The sequence below is a fragment of the Oncorhynchus mykiss genome, chromosome 4 (assembly GCF_057628025.1).
Source record: "Oncorhynchus mykiss isolate SJ-2025 chromosome 4, ASM5762802v1, whole genome shotgun sequence".
NCBI lineage: Eukaryota > Metazoa > Chordata > Actinopteri > Salmoniformes > Salmonidae > Oncorhynchus > Oncorhynchus mykiss.
In genome coordinates this window covers 72837251-72852329 of record NC_143025.1, presented here as the reverse complement: position 1 = coordinate 72852329, position 15079 = coordinate 72837251, and the positions used below count along the sequence as shown (strand labels likewise).

Sequence of the window (15079 nt, the reverse complement as noted above, 5' to 3'; positions counted from 1 at the left end):
AAGCAATGCAGGTGTAGAAGCACGGTGGCTAGGAGAAACTCCCTAGAAAGGCCTAAACCTAGGAAGAAACCTAGGGAGGAACCAGGCTATGAGGGGTGGCCAGTCCTCTTCTGGCTGTGCCGGGTGGAGATTATAACAGAACATGGCCAAGATGTTCAAATGTTCATAAATGACCAGCATGGTCAAATAATAATAATCACAGTAGTTGTCGAGGGTGCGACATGTCAGCACCTCAGGAGTAAATGTCAGTTGGCTTTTTATAGCCGATCATTGAGAGTATCTCTACCACTCCTGCGGTCTCTAGAGAGTTGAAAACAGCAGGTCTGGGAGAGGTAGCACGTCCGGGGAACAGGTCAGGGTTCCATAGCCGCAGGCAGAACAGTTGAAACTGGAGCAGCAACACAGCCAGGTGGACTGGGGACAGCAAGGAGTCATCATGCCAGGTAGTCCTGAGGCATGGTCCTAGGGCTCAGGTCCTCAGAGAGAACGAAAGAGAGAATTAGAGAGAGCATACTTAAATTCACACAGGACACCGGATAAGACAGGAGAAATACTCCAGATATAACAGACTGGCCCTAGCCCCCCAACACATAAACTACTGCAGCATAAATACTGGAGGCTGAGACAGGAGGGGTCAGGAGAGACTGTGTCCCCATCTGATGATTTCCCCAGACAGGGCCAAACAGGCAGGATATAACCCCACCCACTTTGCCAAAGCACAGCCCCCACACCACTAGAGGGGTATCTTCAACTTACCATCCTGAGACAAGGCCGAGTATAGCCCACAAAGATCTCCTCCACGGCACAACCCAAGGGGGGGCGCCAACCCCCTTGGTATTCCCCTGATTTCATGATGCCATTCACACTTTCAAGACACCCAGTGACAGAGGAAGCAAAGCAACTCCAAAACATCACTGAACTGCCTCCATGTTTGACTGTAGGGAAGGTGTTCTTTTCTTTAAAGGCTTCATTTGGTTTTCTGTAAACATAGAGATGGTGTGCTTTACCAAAAGCTCTATTTTGGTCTCATCTGTCCACAGGAAATTCTCCCAGAAGGATTTTGGCATGTTCAAGTGTGTTTTGGCAAATTGCAGTCAGGCTTTCTTTATGTCTCCCTCTCTGCAGTGGGGTCCTCCTGGGTCTCCTACCATATAACTGCCTTTCATTGAGTTGGCAACGGATGGTGCGAGTTGAAACGGTCGTACCTTCTGTCTGAAGGGCAGCTTGAATCTGTGTGGTAGTTGATCGTGGTGCTTTCTCCACCATTCCAACGATCCTCGGTACAATCTTCCATCAAGTTCTCTCTTGGCCACGTCCAGTGCGGCTGGCTACAGCGGCTTGGGCCTCAAACTTCTTGATAACATTACGTACGGTGGAAACAGGAACATCAAGGTCTCTGGTGATGGACTTGTAGCCTTGAGATTGTCCATGCTTGGCTACAATCTTGTGTCTGACCTCAGATAATCCTCTAGTTCTTTCTTCCTCCATGCTCATTGAAGTACACAGTGACACAAAACAGGAGAATGAATCCTTTTCTCTGTTCAAATGAGTGATGTTTATATTGCAGGCACCAACTCACCATAAGTGAGTTCAATTCCAAAGTAAAGAAGAATCACCTGCTTGAAATCTAATTATTTCTAACTACTTCTAGAAGGAGCCAATAATATTGCCTAGGCCGTTTTAGGATTTCTTTGTGGAATAAGCTAACATTTAGTCAGTTATTCCTATTTGTTTTGTTTAACTGCAAATCTAAGACATACATGTTTAATTTCAAGCAGGCTTTTAATTTCAACAGTTCTGGAAGAAATGGGGCATTTATTTGAAAAAAAAAGTGCAAGGGTGACAATATTGTTGGCCACGACTATGTATTTATGCATATAAATTAAGAAATGTCACATTACGTTATTTAGATGTAGCCTACAAATGTCAATGGAAAAGCTGAACCGTCTGTTCTACCATTAAACTGCACATAGAGCAAAAAAAACTTTTTAAAAGCCTGCTTGAAATAGCTCATCTATTTACTGTGAAGTGGGTCACTTAAATGAGAGATGGGATACCATTTTTCTGAACTTGTAGACTATTTTCTAAAGTAGCCTATGAAACCATCTCAGTCAGAAAAGGTGAGGATTTTATTCTGCAACGATCACGGAAATTAATTAGGAAATAATTCTAATTATTTTTGAATACAAAGATAACTTCACTCTTCTCACTGATAGCATGTTATTATATTTAGCTAGGCCTGCCTGTTCTTTTGTTTCATCCTGAATTCCCCATTTGCACAATACTACTTTTGCCTTGTTGCAATGCAAGACTTTGGGAGGGAGGATAAGCACATTCTCAACTCAAATTAAATTTTTATAAAATGACACATTTTGCATGAAAACTGGCACACATGTTTTGGGACAGAGTGTACACAACGTTTATAAAATGATCATTTCTAAAAGATTGCAAAAGAAACATCTGTAATGAGACTGATGAAGGTCTACTACATAATCTTAACACCTGGACTGTAACAAAAAGTAGAACAAAATGTACCTCTAAATTTAACATTTACATTGTAAAAATAAAATAAAAACACGTGAGAAGAAATTCAGGTAAGAGAGATGAGCATAAATGTAATCGAGGTTAAATATATGCCCAGATTCTTCAAACTCATACAGATCAATACAGAACATACAGTCAAAGCAATACAAACATGGATGAGCATTTTTCCACAGTTCATTGTCTTTCAGTTTACACTTGAGTTTGACTTTTTGGGGAAACAATATACATAATCTCATTCACCATACTACAGTGCATCACTTCTCAACCCATTGTGCCCCCCCCCCCACACACTTAAAATCCATTTATAATTATTTACATACAAGGCTTGAACAATCTGTATCATTAGGCTACTAGTTGGTGAGCAAAAGTACTTTAAACAAATGAACAAAACAACAAGGAGGAACATCCAACTAGGAGAGGGAGTCGTGATTAGAATCAGGCCTACCGATAAGCCCAAGTCTGACCCGTGTTGACACTGTACAACTCATTTGAAAGGAGACTTGGTCATCCATCAGAAACCAAACAGTAGGATTCATCGAAAAGTCTTTCAAAAGAAGAACAACTCATCAACAAACCCTGGTGGCCATCTGACTTCAAGTGAAACACAAAGCATGCAGATGTAAGGTAGGTGAACAGTCTGAACAATACCAAATAATGCCAGCAAAATAAACTCAGAAATCATAAGAGTTAAACACTAAGCTCAGTCTGAGCTCAATAACTGATTACTCTCAACCAGAGACATGAACGACCAGAGAGCATTACTCTCAACCAGAGACATGAACGACCAGAGAGCTAGACGTGACCAGAGAGCATTACTCTCAACCAGAGACATGAACGACCAGAGAGCTAGACGTGACCAGAGAGCATTACTCTCAACCAGAGACATGAACGACCAGAGAGCTAGACGTGACCAGAGAGCATTACTCTCAACCAGAGACATGAACGACCAGAGAGCTAGACGTGACCAGAGAGCATTACTCTCAACCAGAGACATGAACGACCAGAGAGCTAGACGTGACCAGAGAGCATTACTCTCAACCAGAGACATGAATGACCAGTTTATTAGCGATAGTTCAAAGCCATATTTGAGATGACAAATCTGAATCAATCCATCAAATGATGACATAAATGCAGCCAATATTGTGCTTGGCTGTGGACTTCTGAAAGATTAAATGCTATAGAGATGTAACAGTGAAATGACCAAAACAAAAGGCAAAAATCTTCTTGGATTGTTAGCGTATGTATGAGTCAAATCAAATTAGTGACAAACTCAACACACAATTGCCAATAGAGGACAGTGTCCAGTCTCCCTCTGAACAGACATGTGGTATGTCCCAATACTCTTTACTGGCTTGCTTTCCTTGCCCTCTTATAGGGATAGACCGACAGGTGAAAATGATAAGGATGGAAACCTGTCATGTCCTGAGACCAGCGGCCATAAAGAAAAGCAAGCATCTAAAGCGGGGTCCATTACATTCAGCCATGTGACCAGTTCTCCTTGAGCGGATAGTCGGGAGGCCGAACAATTATAATTTGTACACTGCAAATTGACTGCAAGATTCAAAAACTGAATAATTTTAAACCTTGATTACATTGGCATATGTGATCGTATCCCTTTCTATTTCTGTGTGGGAATACTTGGGAACAGATCTCCTAAATTAAAAATCACTTTGAGCTGATTTCCTGTTGATTTTAGTCTTCTGTCCTACAGAGGGGACCAAATAAACTTAGGGGACCAAATAAAAAAATTTTTTTTAAATCACCTGCAGGCCACCGATTTGGGAACCCTGATCTAAAGAGACATGTCTCCTGAAGCAGGGAGGCCACTGGAGATGAAATACACCCAAATATTATACAGACACAAAAATGATCCTACTCTACAAGAAAGGGCAAATAAATATTTATTAAATCCTTTTTAGACAATCACCTTTTTTCAGCATTCCATTTCGAGATGCCCAAATTTACAAGGCCTCAACCATACTTTCCAATGTACATGTCATATCCCCTCTTCCACCACCAATAACCCTTCCCCACTTCTCAATGATCCCTCGTTCAGTAGAATAGAACCCAATCTACCCCTAGCCCCGTCTCCCTATGTACTTGTGGAGATGTGTAAAGTTTTCACAGATAAGCCGTATTGCTTATGCCTATAATCCAACCCTCTCAGATCCCAGTAGGGTGTAGGTGGTAGGGGCTAGGCGTTCATGTGGATCTGGGTGTAGCTCTTTCCGCAGCAGTATTGCCACTACAGGAGCGATTGACTGTTCAGTTGAGTGTGTTACTCAGTGTTGGTGTATAAGGGACTCCTGCTATAGTACAAAGGCATGGTGCTGTAGTGTAGTGTGTCACTCTGTTTGGACTCTGTTTGTCCAGGACTTCTCTCATTGGACAAAACCCTGTATGAACTTCAGCTCTGTGTTGAAATATGTAAACTCCGGTTAAGAAGCGTCTCAGTCAGATAGAAGCACAGCCATAACAATGACATGACATGACAGAACATAGACTGTGGGTTAGATGACCTTTGTGCAGGGAAGACAGACATTAATACAGAGTCCTAGAGGTGGTCTCAGAGAGAAAAGACAGGTCGGCGAACAGACTACAGCGTTAACTTCCCCCCCAAACTCCGACGAGGTGTATACACACACACACACCAAACAGATAGCAGTTCCCATCTCCAAACTGAGTCTGACATTTCTGTCACCCTCTGGTGGTCTTGTCCAGAACAGATCCTCTCACCCCCCCTCCCCCTCTCTTAATGTACAGGCACACCCCACCCTCCCCCAGTCCATCTCCAGGCTTATCTGGTGTAGTAGACTCTGTAGTAGACGCTCTTGGACCTCCAGAGAGAGTAGGAGTTGTCGAACTTGAGCAGGTAGACTCCACGGCCGGGGTATTGGTGACTGCCAGCGTATACCTCCTCGTGACAGTCCCGCCGGTACACCGGCACTATCTCATCCACCTGGGGCTTCCCTGCCCCCTTCTTAAGCTTCACCCCCTCCCTGGGAGGCTCCCCTGAAGATGGAGGGAACACAGACCGTCAGGAAGGCTGTCTGTAGCTACTGAATATTCATCATGTCTGAGGTAGCATTCAAGATGTGTGAAAGGACCGTACACATCAACAGTAAGGAGGAAACATGCAAAAAAGAACATAAGCCGTAACAAACAAGCAGGAATAACCCCATTAGGAAGGTGAGGACTAACTAAATGGTTATATTTAGCTAGGACAGTCATCTCAGTAGAAATGCATCCTGGGTCTCACTAAACAACACGTAACATCCTATTAAAACACAAGCAGCCTATCTAACAGTGCTCCACCTCACCTTCCTCATCCTCGTCTTCGTCGCTTGACTCGCTGACGTGCACGCTGACCGAGGCGTTGGTGGCATCAGTCCACTCGAAGAGGACCCCGAAGCCGATGTCGTAGTGGTCCGTGGCGAACTCCCAGAAAAGGTAGGAGCCCTCCTCGTGGGTGGGCACACGCACCGTCACCACCTCACCACGCCCCACCGTGATCACACTGTCCACGTCCTGTCGGATCTTCTCCTTGAAGTCCTTGATCTGGGGCCGCGTCCACATGGAGGGAGCCGCGATGACCGGGGAAGAGTCTGCTGGACGGAGAAGGGAAAGTGGGGGGAGGAAGGTATCAGAGGGGTGTGTAAATATAACAGGTAGATTGGGCACCACGTACATACATTTCTCAGGTAGAAATTTTCAGAAAAAGACTAATCTGATTCAGTGAGGATAAAAACATATATAGTTTTAAAATCCTGCTTTTGAGTACTTTCAAATAAAACTTCCTTTCTCAATTAGAGTGGCATCTTAAGAAACTCGATGAGGCAGTAATGGCTTTCGGGCAACACTGGCATACTGTCTCCTTGTTCTATCCCGCATGAACAGAATAGAAAGAGATACTCTGCTGTTACAGATTAATGCATTCCATGGCTTGATTCCAAACCAGAAATTGGCCTCCTCTGTCCTTGAGAACTCCCTCATCAGAGACCTGAAAGAACTGTATCAATGAGAGCACAATGGGCAGGAACTCCTCTTAGCCAATCGGAGGGTTAGAGTGGAGTCATTCACCTATCCCTTACACCTATGCATCCCTTTCTGACGCCCAAGGACAGAGTGTAAGGTATCACACATTTACAGGTTGGAATGCAGCTATACCGGTTGGAATGCAACTATACCGGTTGGTCTGTGGGGTGTGAGTGCTATGCAAGGACAACACCAGGAAGGTCCAACCACACCTCACCCCTATCCACACTGCACCAAAATGTGGCTCCGCATCAGCCTTTACAGCCATCTGAAGAACCACAAATAGAAAAACGCATTGAGGACAATCATACTCGACTCGGGTGATCCCTGATGATACCTGGCCGGTGTGTGTGCACGTGTGTGTTGGTACCTGGTCGATGCGTGCGTGTACCCATGGGTCCATTCTCAGTGGCCTCGTCGGCAGGCTCGAGGGGTTCTGGCTCTTTGTCCATGCTCTCAGAGTGGGAGTCCGACTGGCCGTTGAGCATGGGGACCTCCTCTCTAGCCGGGGGCACTGCAGCTACAGGCTCAGTTGTGACCTCCAGGGTAGCCTGCACCACCGCATCCTCCTGCTGCTTCTGTAAGGCTGCCTGGAGGGGAAGGATGACGGTCAATGACTTGGAAGACAACATGATTAATACATTTCTGTATAATCTCCACATTGTATTCTCCTCATGAAAATAAAAAGGTACGCCCTGGTTGACATCTCTAATGAGAGACGTAAAGGAGCAACAACTTAATGAACACTTAAAATGGCTTAGTACTGCTTATTACCTTGTATCTGAAAAAGATGTGTTGAGGTGTGGAGTACATAGGACATTGTGGGAGGGTGTACCTGTTGCTGAGCCAGCTGGACTTGGTAGAGCTGCTGCATGTACTGTTGGTAGTGTTGTTCCTGCAGCTGGCGTATGAGACCCAGCTGCTGCTCAGGGCTCTCTGGATACTGTTGGGCAGCATACTGCTGAAACTGCACCGCTGTCTGGGCATTCAATGCTGCCATGATCTGCTGTCTGCAGACAGGGAGGGGGAGGATGGAGGAGACCATCAATGCAGCACCATTCAACGAATACTGGGATACCATAAAAAGCTTCCTACACACACTAGATAGAGGTTAAGCTGAAGCTAGAGATCTAGATCATGAGACTTATCACACACAGTACTCACTTATGCTGCTCCACCCGTAGCCTCTCCTCATCCAACTGTCTCCTTTCCTCCTCCTCCCTCTTCAGCCTCTCCTCCTCCTCCAGCCTCTGCCTCTCCTCCTCCTGTCTCTGTCGTTCCCGCTCTTCATCCTCCCGGCGCTGTCGTTCCTCCTCCTCCCTCCTGAGGTGAGATGGAAGGAAAGAGACAAAAACAAGACAAACTTGAGAATTCCCTAAATCCTAAACTAGGGGAAAGTTCCCATGTTGCTCTTATGGGCAGAAATGTCTGTCTGTTTGTCCTCCTGGGCATCTTACCGTTTCCTTTCCTGCTCCTTCTTCTCTATTTGGTGGGAGGTGACGTAAGGAGCGAATAAATTACAGCATTTGTTCAACAGCTTGACAAACTCCACCATGGCCTCCTCCTTCTCCATGTTACCCAGAGCAGCCCACTCTTTCCTACAGAAGGAAGAGAGGTGGCGGCAATAGGACAATGACTTAGGACAAATAACAAGAACAAAAGTTAAGTCCAAGGTTTTCTTACGTGGTCTGCAGTAAGGGGTAAAGAGTTCAACCACTGAGCGTCAGCATGGGCCATCAATTGGTGCACATTTAAGGTAGAGGCAGTAGATAAGTGTGTGTTGAGCTGTGAAAAACCTTGATAAACTGTTGGGAGGAAAAGCTCTGTTCCACAATCTGTTCCCTCATATTTCCTGTTTACTGGAACACAGCAGCAGCACTAGGGCTGGAGCTGCTGCTGGAGTTCAAAGGTCATATACACACACACACAATGGGGAGGGGCGGGGGTTGGGGGTTACCTGCGGTCATTGCCCAGGACGTCAAAGAAGCCCACCTCTGGAGAGGCGTCGAGGTTGTATGGCCCCAGTAACACCTGCTTGTGGAGGGCCACCAGACGAAGCTTCTCCTCATAGGTGGGGTGAAAGGCCTTCCCATCCTTATCTGAGAACAAACTAATAGTCTAGATTCCATACTGCAATACACTAGCAAGGCAAATACGTCATCTGTTGATCATTTAACCAATTATTCATTGCTAGACACTTAGGCTTATATTGAAAATGGCACTCTATAAAATGGGTCATTAAAAATGAATGTTCTGTTTTGTTTTCCTCGTTCCAGAATAGATTGTTGCTTGGTGTGTTGCTGGCGAATGATGACTGACATAAATGTCCCTTTTATTGTGTACAGTCAGCGAAGGAGCTACTTAGCCATGTCTGGGCTTGGTCATAAAGCATGTTTTTCTCCCTTCTCAGCCCCTTATATTGCAAATGCATGGAGAAATCAACAATGCATGCAATGCACAACTTCACTGAAGAACAGGAGGAGTCCCATTTTAGAACCAGTTTGCACAATGCCCAGTCACCTGGAGGGCTCTCACAATAATCCAGCCGTAAAAATGGATTATATGTTTGAAGTGGTGGATGCAAAAATGTTTACTTAGCGAACACACCCATGTGTGAGAAATAAACTACTCCTTCAATGTTTCCTTATTCTTTCTCTCCCCTCTACATATCTAGGCTGCATTTCATTCCAGAAATGTATCCCATCCTCTCTGGCATTGTTCACTCCACAAGCGTAGATCTGAGATGATTGAGTAGGTGTGTACCTTGTCACCTTGTTTCAGCCACACTTCTTTTAGCTATTCAGTCCTGTCAGGGGAGCAGTGAATCAGGGCAGAATGCATTCATGTGTGCTTTAAAAATGTCAAGTTATTGTTGCTCTATAGAAGGTGTAGATCTGAAGTGATGGTGATAGCATTTGCACAGACTCATTTCCAAGCTAATCCATTGGCTGTGAAATGCGTGTGTAGTCTGCATTCAATGGCCCATTAAAGGAAACCTAAGCACTTTATTTTGATGGAGCCAAGTGCAGTTAATGCATGAGAATTCTGAAGATTGTAAGGCAGTCATCCTACAATTAAGCAGTACAAGTAAGTAGACTGCTTGCAAGCTGTCTACTTTAGCCGATGCCTGAATGACTAGCCTTGTCTGCTTAGTTCAGTAATCAATAATTCAAGATCTCAGAAATGACAGGTGTCAACATGTGTGTATGCTGATCGCAATGTTTATTTAGTATGAATCACTAGCATTATGTAGTATTTTGACGTCGACAAATCTGTGTCTATGAGCTGTATGCAAATCTGACTCCCTGCCCGTAACGAGAATATATGTATTAATAACAGGGCGTGTGCCACATACCAGTCAAACTAGCTAGTTACTGGGTTGTCATTCACTAGAGTAACGTTAAACTGGCAGTTAGTAGCTACGTGGAGGAACCACATGATCACATCGACACATGACATGTCAAGTTAAATGTCGCCTCATCTAAACTAGATATAGCTACGCCGTAATTCTTTCGATGTCTGAATAACTATTCTGTCAACGAGAGACAACCTGAAAGAACATCCAGCAATCATGCAGATACATTATTCGGAGATTCTGTTGAAAAATCTTCAAGTTGCTGTGGCATTTTGACAGCTAGCAAGGCATCATAGTTAAGCAAGTGGCTAGCTTGCTAACATTAGCTAGTTAGCTAATGTACAGCACACACAAAAATAAACTGGGATGAAACAGCTAGCTAGCCACATCATGTAATGCCAAATCACAATGTCAATTCCATTACACTGTTAGCATCAAATACGAATAAATACAAAATACCTTTGAAGAATTTCAATGCTAGTCCGTATAGCTCCAGCAAACCAAAGCCCCATTTCCTCTCTATCGTGGTTTTGGCAGACTCGCCTTCCTGCCCATCGTCGGTGGCTTCGGCGGTGCTCTGGTCCTCGGTCTCCTGCTCCGCGGGCACGGGGTCCGGTTCAAAGACTTGCTCCTGCTCGCCCTCGGGATCCGGGCTGAGGGTGAGGCCATCGATTGAGACTTCGAGCCGGCTAGAACTGCCATTGTTGAGGTCGCCGCTCTGAACCTCTGTCGCCATCATGCAGAATTTGAGCTGCCTGAAGCAGCCACGTACTTACTTCCGATTTAATTTAGCGGAAGTTCCGGGAGATTCTGGGTCGTCACTAGTTACCACAGACACAAAGTTATAAACCCCGCCCATTTCTTCAATTTCTCTTCTTAAAATGTGATTTTAAACATAACCCTAAAATTAACCACACTGTTAACCTTATGCCTTACCTTAAAGTAAGACCAAAAAGCTAATTTTGGTTTTCAGGAATGTTTACTATATAGCCATGTTTTACTTTGTGGCTGTGGTAAATGGTGGAAAGAGATTCTCCCTTACGAAAAAAATATTGCAGAAAGAGTGCAGTGTAACTGCAGTATGCTGCAAATATTTGGACGGGGGATTCGTAGGACTGGAAGTGTGTGTTTGCAGTTTTATATATATATGTATATATATATATATATATATATATATATATATATGCAATCTTTTTTGTAAGGGCTTTTAGAAGATTTCTACCTGGGAACCTTGGGGCTATGAATTCGATTTCCCGCAACCAGACCTCCCAAATGTCCATCTCCATTCAAACTGGAAAGCGTAAACGACACAACACACACTTCCAGTCCTACGAATCCCCCCCCCCCCCCCCCCCTACCCCAAAAGCAATAGGCATCCAAATGAACCCCATTCAAGAATTTTTGGATAAAATTACATTAACTGTCCTCTTTTGGTTGTACTGTTTTAGATCAAGAATTGCAGTGGCTACGAATCCTACCATCCTATGTCATCACCCACAGGTTACAGGCCTAAATAGAATAGACAACAGAACATCAAGATGCATGACATTTCCTTGTAAATCTCTGTGGTCCATTTCCCAGTCTGTCTGATGACAGGGTGTTAATGGGTCTATCAACAAAGGCTGCCCCCTATCACAGCTCAGCTGATCACTGCCTTGAGCATGATGCTCTGACCAGCCAGCCGCTCTCTGCTGTTTGATGTTTGAAAGAAAAAATAGTTAATCAACTTTCTCCAGCCTTTAATCTAATTTAACAGATCTTATCAGCAGTAGGGTCAGTGTCAGTCTTTGACTATGCTAGACATACAGTCAACAAGAATGAACACAATTGTTAAATCTCCCTTCATGGTCCTCCTTTTTTTTCATTACGAAACACTTTCACAACCTAATTAATGTATGACAGTTAGGTCTGTTGTGAATAGTTAGCCTACATACGGCTGTGTGGTCTACATCTGCATCAAAAGCAGACAAAGTATTCTAGCCTTGGGGTGTCTGACTCTTGCATGATGCAGAACACCAATTTTGTAATTTTTGGGTATCTGAAATTTGAATTATTCAAAGATTTGCAAGCAAAAGAAACATGATCTGAGACGTTTTGAAACATCTGAGATATGTCCCTCACGAAGACTTTAGGTTATGCACAAGAAGAAGCCTGAGAACATTGACCCAGGCCATTACACAAGATCAGGAACCTCAACAGCCCAATGTAACACTCTAGAGGCTCACAGACAGACAGTAACCAAATGGAGTTGGAACCCTCAGACAAAGCCTGGCTTGTGAAGTGCTGCAATATATAGGACTCGATCACAAGCACATTTGAATCCAATGTCAAATCAATGTCTTGTCTGGGGGCCCAAGTGAAATGGATCGATAAATATTTTTCAGAATTCATGCATAATTATTTCAGATTTAGGGTAACTGCATTTGTAACAAAGTTGTTAAATACATTCAATCATCTATTTCTGTACTGGTACACATACATGGATGAGTGTGAGTTTGATGTTGACCTCTTGACTTGACCTCCTATTGCCCATGTGGAGGCAGGCCATTCACCTCAAACATACCCTCATGACCACCTTTGATCTGGGTTTGTGTATTGACATGCTCTTTGTTGATAGAGGTATGATTCGTCATGATCATTCACAAGACCCACTGGGTCAACTGAAAGTAGGCCTACACATTTTACTATAGTGTATATTTCCATGTAGGTCTGGTTTGAAACTGCCTACATCACCATATCTCAATCTCTTCATTCAAAGACTCAATCATGGACATTCTTTGCGTGATGTATTGTCTCTACCTTTTTGCCCTTTGTGCTGTTGTCTGTGCTCAATAATGTTTGTACCCTGTTTTGTGCTGCTACCATGTTGTCTTGTTGCTACCATTCTGTGTTGTCATGTGTTGCTGCCATGCTGTTGTCTTATAGGTCTCTCTTTATGTAGTGTTGTGTTGTCTCTCTTGTCATGTGTGTATTGTCCTATATATATTTTTTTCATCCCAGCCACCCCCCCCCCCCCCCTCTTGGTAGGCCATCATTGTAAATAACAATGTGTTCTTAATTAACTGACTTGCAGAGATATAGGTTAAATAAAACATTTATTAACCTATATAAGATTAAATAAATAGGCTAAACAACAACATTTTAAAAGTGAACAAATGTTTGCAGCTACCGTTAAAATGGAATCATTGCTGAATATAGAGGTATGGACCCATAATTATGGGCGGCAGGCAGCCTAGTGGTTAGATCGTTGTACTAACTAGTAAACGGATGGTTGCAAGATCGAATCCCAGAGCTGACGAGGTAAAATTCTGTCGTTCTGCACCTGAACAAGGCAGTTAATCCACTGTTCCTAGGCCGTAATTGAAAATAAGAATTTGTTCTTAACTGACTTGCCTAGTTAAATGAAGGTAAAAAATATTTCTGTAATTCTCAGCATGGTGGAAGCCTTTCACATCCTCTCTTTGAAGACTACTGCTTCAGAAGGGGACCACCATTTCTTCAAAAAGCATATAAATGCTTTCTCAAGTTGTGTATTGGACATGTAGACCTTTTCAAGCGACCTTGTGCACACTACCGTTCAGGGTGTCGCAGATTCACACCTTTCTCCAGCCATCAGACGCGCTAGGAACAATGTTCGTCTCCAGTGCCAGCCGCCGCTAACTGCCCTCGTAGTTCACACATTCCGACGTCACCTTTGATCACAAGGAGATGAGGGCGGATATAAAACCGGGGATCAGGCGGTTGTGGTCAGTCAGATTCTGGGAATAGACTAGAGTAGTAATATGTCAGCCGTCCACGGAAAACTGAGGGTAGGAGACCTAACTCAATTCCCGATGTACCCCGAAGGACACATGGAGAGGAATAGCATGCTGCATTCAGGTTGGTTACAGTGTAATTACGCACAGGTTAAGCGCAATCTCTCTGTAAATCTTACTGTCTACCTTCGTTACATTTTACATTCATTGCATCGCTCTTGTTTTTGACAGATTATGGTGCTGCGGATAGGGCAAACTACTTCAACTCCCCAAACGCCACTTTACAGAGAGCCGACAGTATGACCCATCGAAGGAAGAGAACCAACTTCACCCAGCAGCAGATTGGGGTGCTGGAGAAAGTATACTCCGACACCAAATACCCTGACATATTCCTTCGTGAGAGACTTGAGGCTCTCACCGGCCTACCAGAGTCCAGAATTCAGGTAAGGCACCAGATTTACAAGTTGTTTCCATGATAAATCTTGGCAAACTGCCATGGGCAAAATGTTCTAGGCCTACCCACAAAAAAATTACTTGAAATGCGAAGAAAACGTTAAAGGACGTTATCTCCCACAGGTGTGGTTCCAGAACCGACGCGCAAAATCCCGTCGCCTGGAAGGGTCGTCCATTTCTATGAAGCTCAATGGTGTTGCCGCCAGCGCCCCCGTGACCCCGTTCGCACAACTCCATCACCGAATGCCCAACTTCAGACCACCACTCCACAGCCGGACGGAAGAAACGCAAGCCAAGACTACACTACCCACGAAAACTGGTAACTACGAACACTCAACTATCCCGTATGTTGACGATGCATCCATAAATGGGAATACAAGAAAAATTGAGCAAATTGAACGAGATGAGTTGAGCGTTGCGGTTCCGTGCAACAACGTTCATCCGTATCACAAGGGAAATGGACTTTACATTAAGTCCCAGAGCAACATAAGCGGTAGTGAAGGTACAAAACATGTCCTGGTTGAATATGACAACTTTCCCCCAAACAAGACCATAGGTCCCGAAATGAAAGTTGTTATCCCTCCTATTCCTTCACAGAACAACTTAGGCAGGTCCTCTCCAAAGCATATCGCATGCCAGGTACAGCATCCTCAGGTTAAGACCAGACCTGATAACTTTGGCCACTTCTCTCCCATTCGTGCTAGCAAGGCTCAAGAGTTTTCTGATTCGGATTCAGAGTGGGAAAACGGTGCCATGTCTGGCTTTGGTGACTTCATGTGAATTTTCTGTCAATGTGAAATTGACTGATGGGTTCATCACTTCAAAATGAACGGATGTAAGTTTGTTATAAAGATACTTATTTATTGTATATTATTTTGATTGTCTTCGTTTTCAAACAGGCTACCAAATAAAATATTATATTTAATCTACCCCCGCT

The 15079-nt window shown here is 44.0% G+C and overlaps 2 protein-coding genes across 3 annotated transcripts; one reads left to right on the top strand and one right to left on the bottom strand.

The window, feature by feature from the left end:
* Positions 1-2395: 2395 nt before the first annotated feature.
* Positions 2396-10737, bottom strand: LOC110522421 (Golgi resident protein GCP60). Of its 2 annotated transcripts, none has more exons than XM_021600797.3 (8): positions 10394-10737; positions 8537-8678; positions 8037-8177; positions 7744-7902; positions 7415-7589; positions 6950-7169; positions 5865-6152; positions 2396-5556 (listed from the first exon to the last, which is right to left on the bottom strand). In XM_021600797.3, exons 1-8 carry the CDS (start codon positions 10671-10673, stop codon positions 5342-5344), a joined length of 1620 nt encoding a protein of 539 aa, XP_021456472.1. In that variant the 5' UTR covers positions 10674-10737; the 3' UTR covers positions 2396-5341. The 2 variants fall into 2 exon arrangements, with proteins under 2 accessions (XP_021456472.1, XP_021456473.1); XM_021600798.3 differs by having other exon boundaries at positions 5865-6149.
* Positions 10738-13676: 2939 nt separating this feature from the next.
* mixl1 (Mix paired-like homeobox) lies at positions 13677-15071 on the top strand. Its single transcript, XM_021600802.3, has 3 exons — positions 13677-13813; positions 13921-14132; positions 14266-15071. The coding sequence occupies exons 1-3, from the start codon at positions 13717-13719 to the stop codon at positions 14920-14922; spliced, it is 966 nt and encodes a 321-aa protein (XP_021456477.3). The 5' UTR covers positions 13677-13716; the 3' UTR covers positions 14923-15071.
* The last annotated feature ends 8 nt before the right edge of the window (positions 15072-15079 follow it).

Coding starts and splice junctions, on each gene's coding strand:
- LOC110522421 (XM_021600797.3), bottom strand. CDS start 10,673: ATGATGGCGACAGAGGTTCAGAGCGGCGACCTCAACAATGGCAGTTCT. Junction 8,178..8,536: donor GTCCTGGGCAATGACCGCAG/GTAACCCCCAAC, acceptor TTCCTTCTGTAG/GAAAGAGTGGGCTGCTCTGG. Junction 7,903..8,036: donor AAGGAGCAGGAAAGGAAACG/GTAAGATGCCCA, acceptor ATCTCACCTCAG/GAGGGAGGAGGAGGAACGAC.
- mixl1 (XM_021600802.3), top strand. CDS start 13,717: ATGTCAGCCGTCCACGGAAAACTGAGGGTAGGAGACCTAACTCAATTC. Junction 13,814..13,920: donor GAATAGCATGCTGCATTCAG/GTTGGTTACAGT, acceptor TGTTTTTGACAG/ATTATGGTGCTGCGGATAGG. Junction 14,133..14,265: donor TACCAGAGTCCAGAATTCAG/GTAAGGCACCAG, acceptor TATCTCCCACAG/GTGTGGTTCCAGAACCGACG.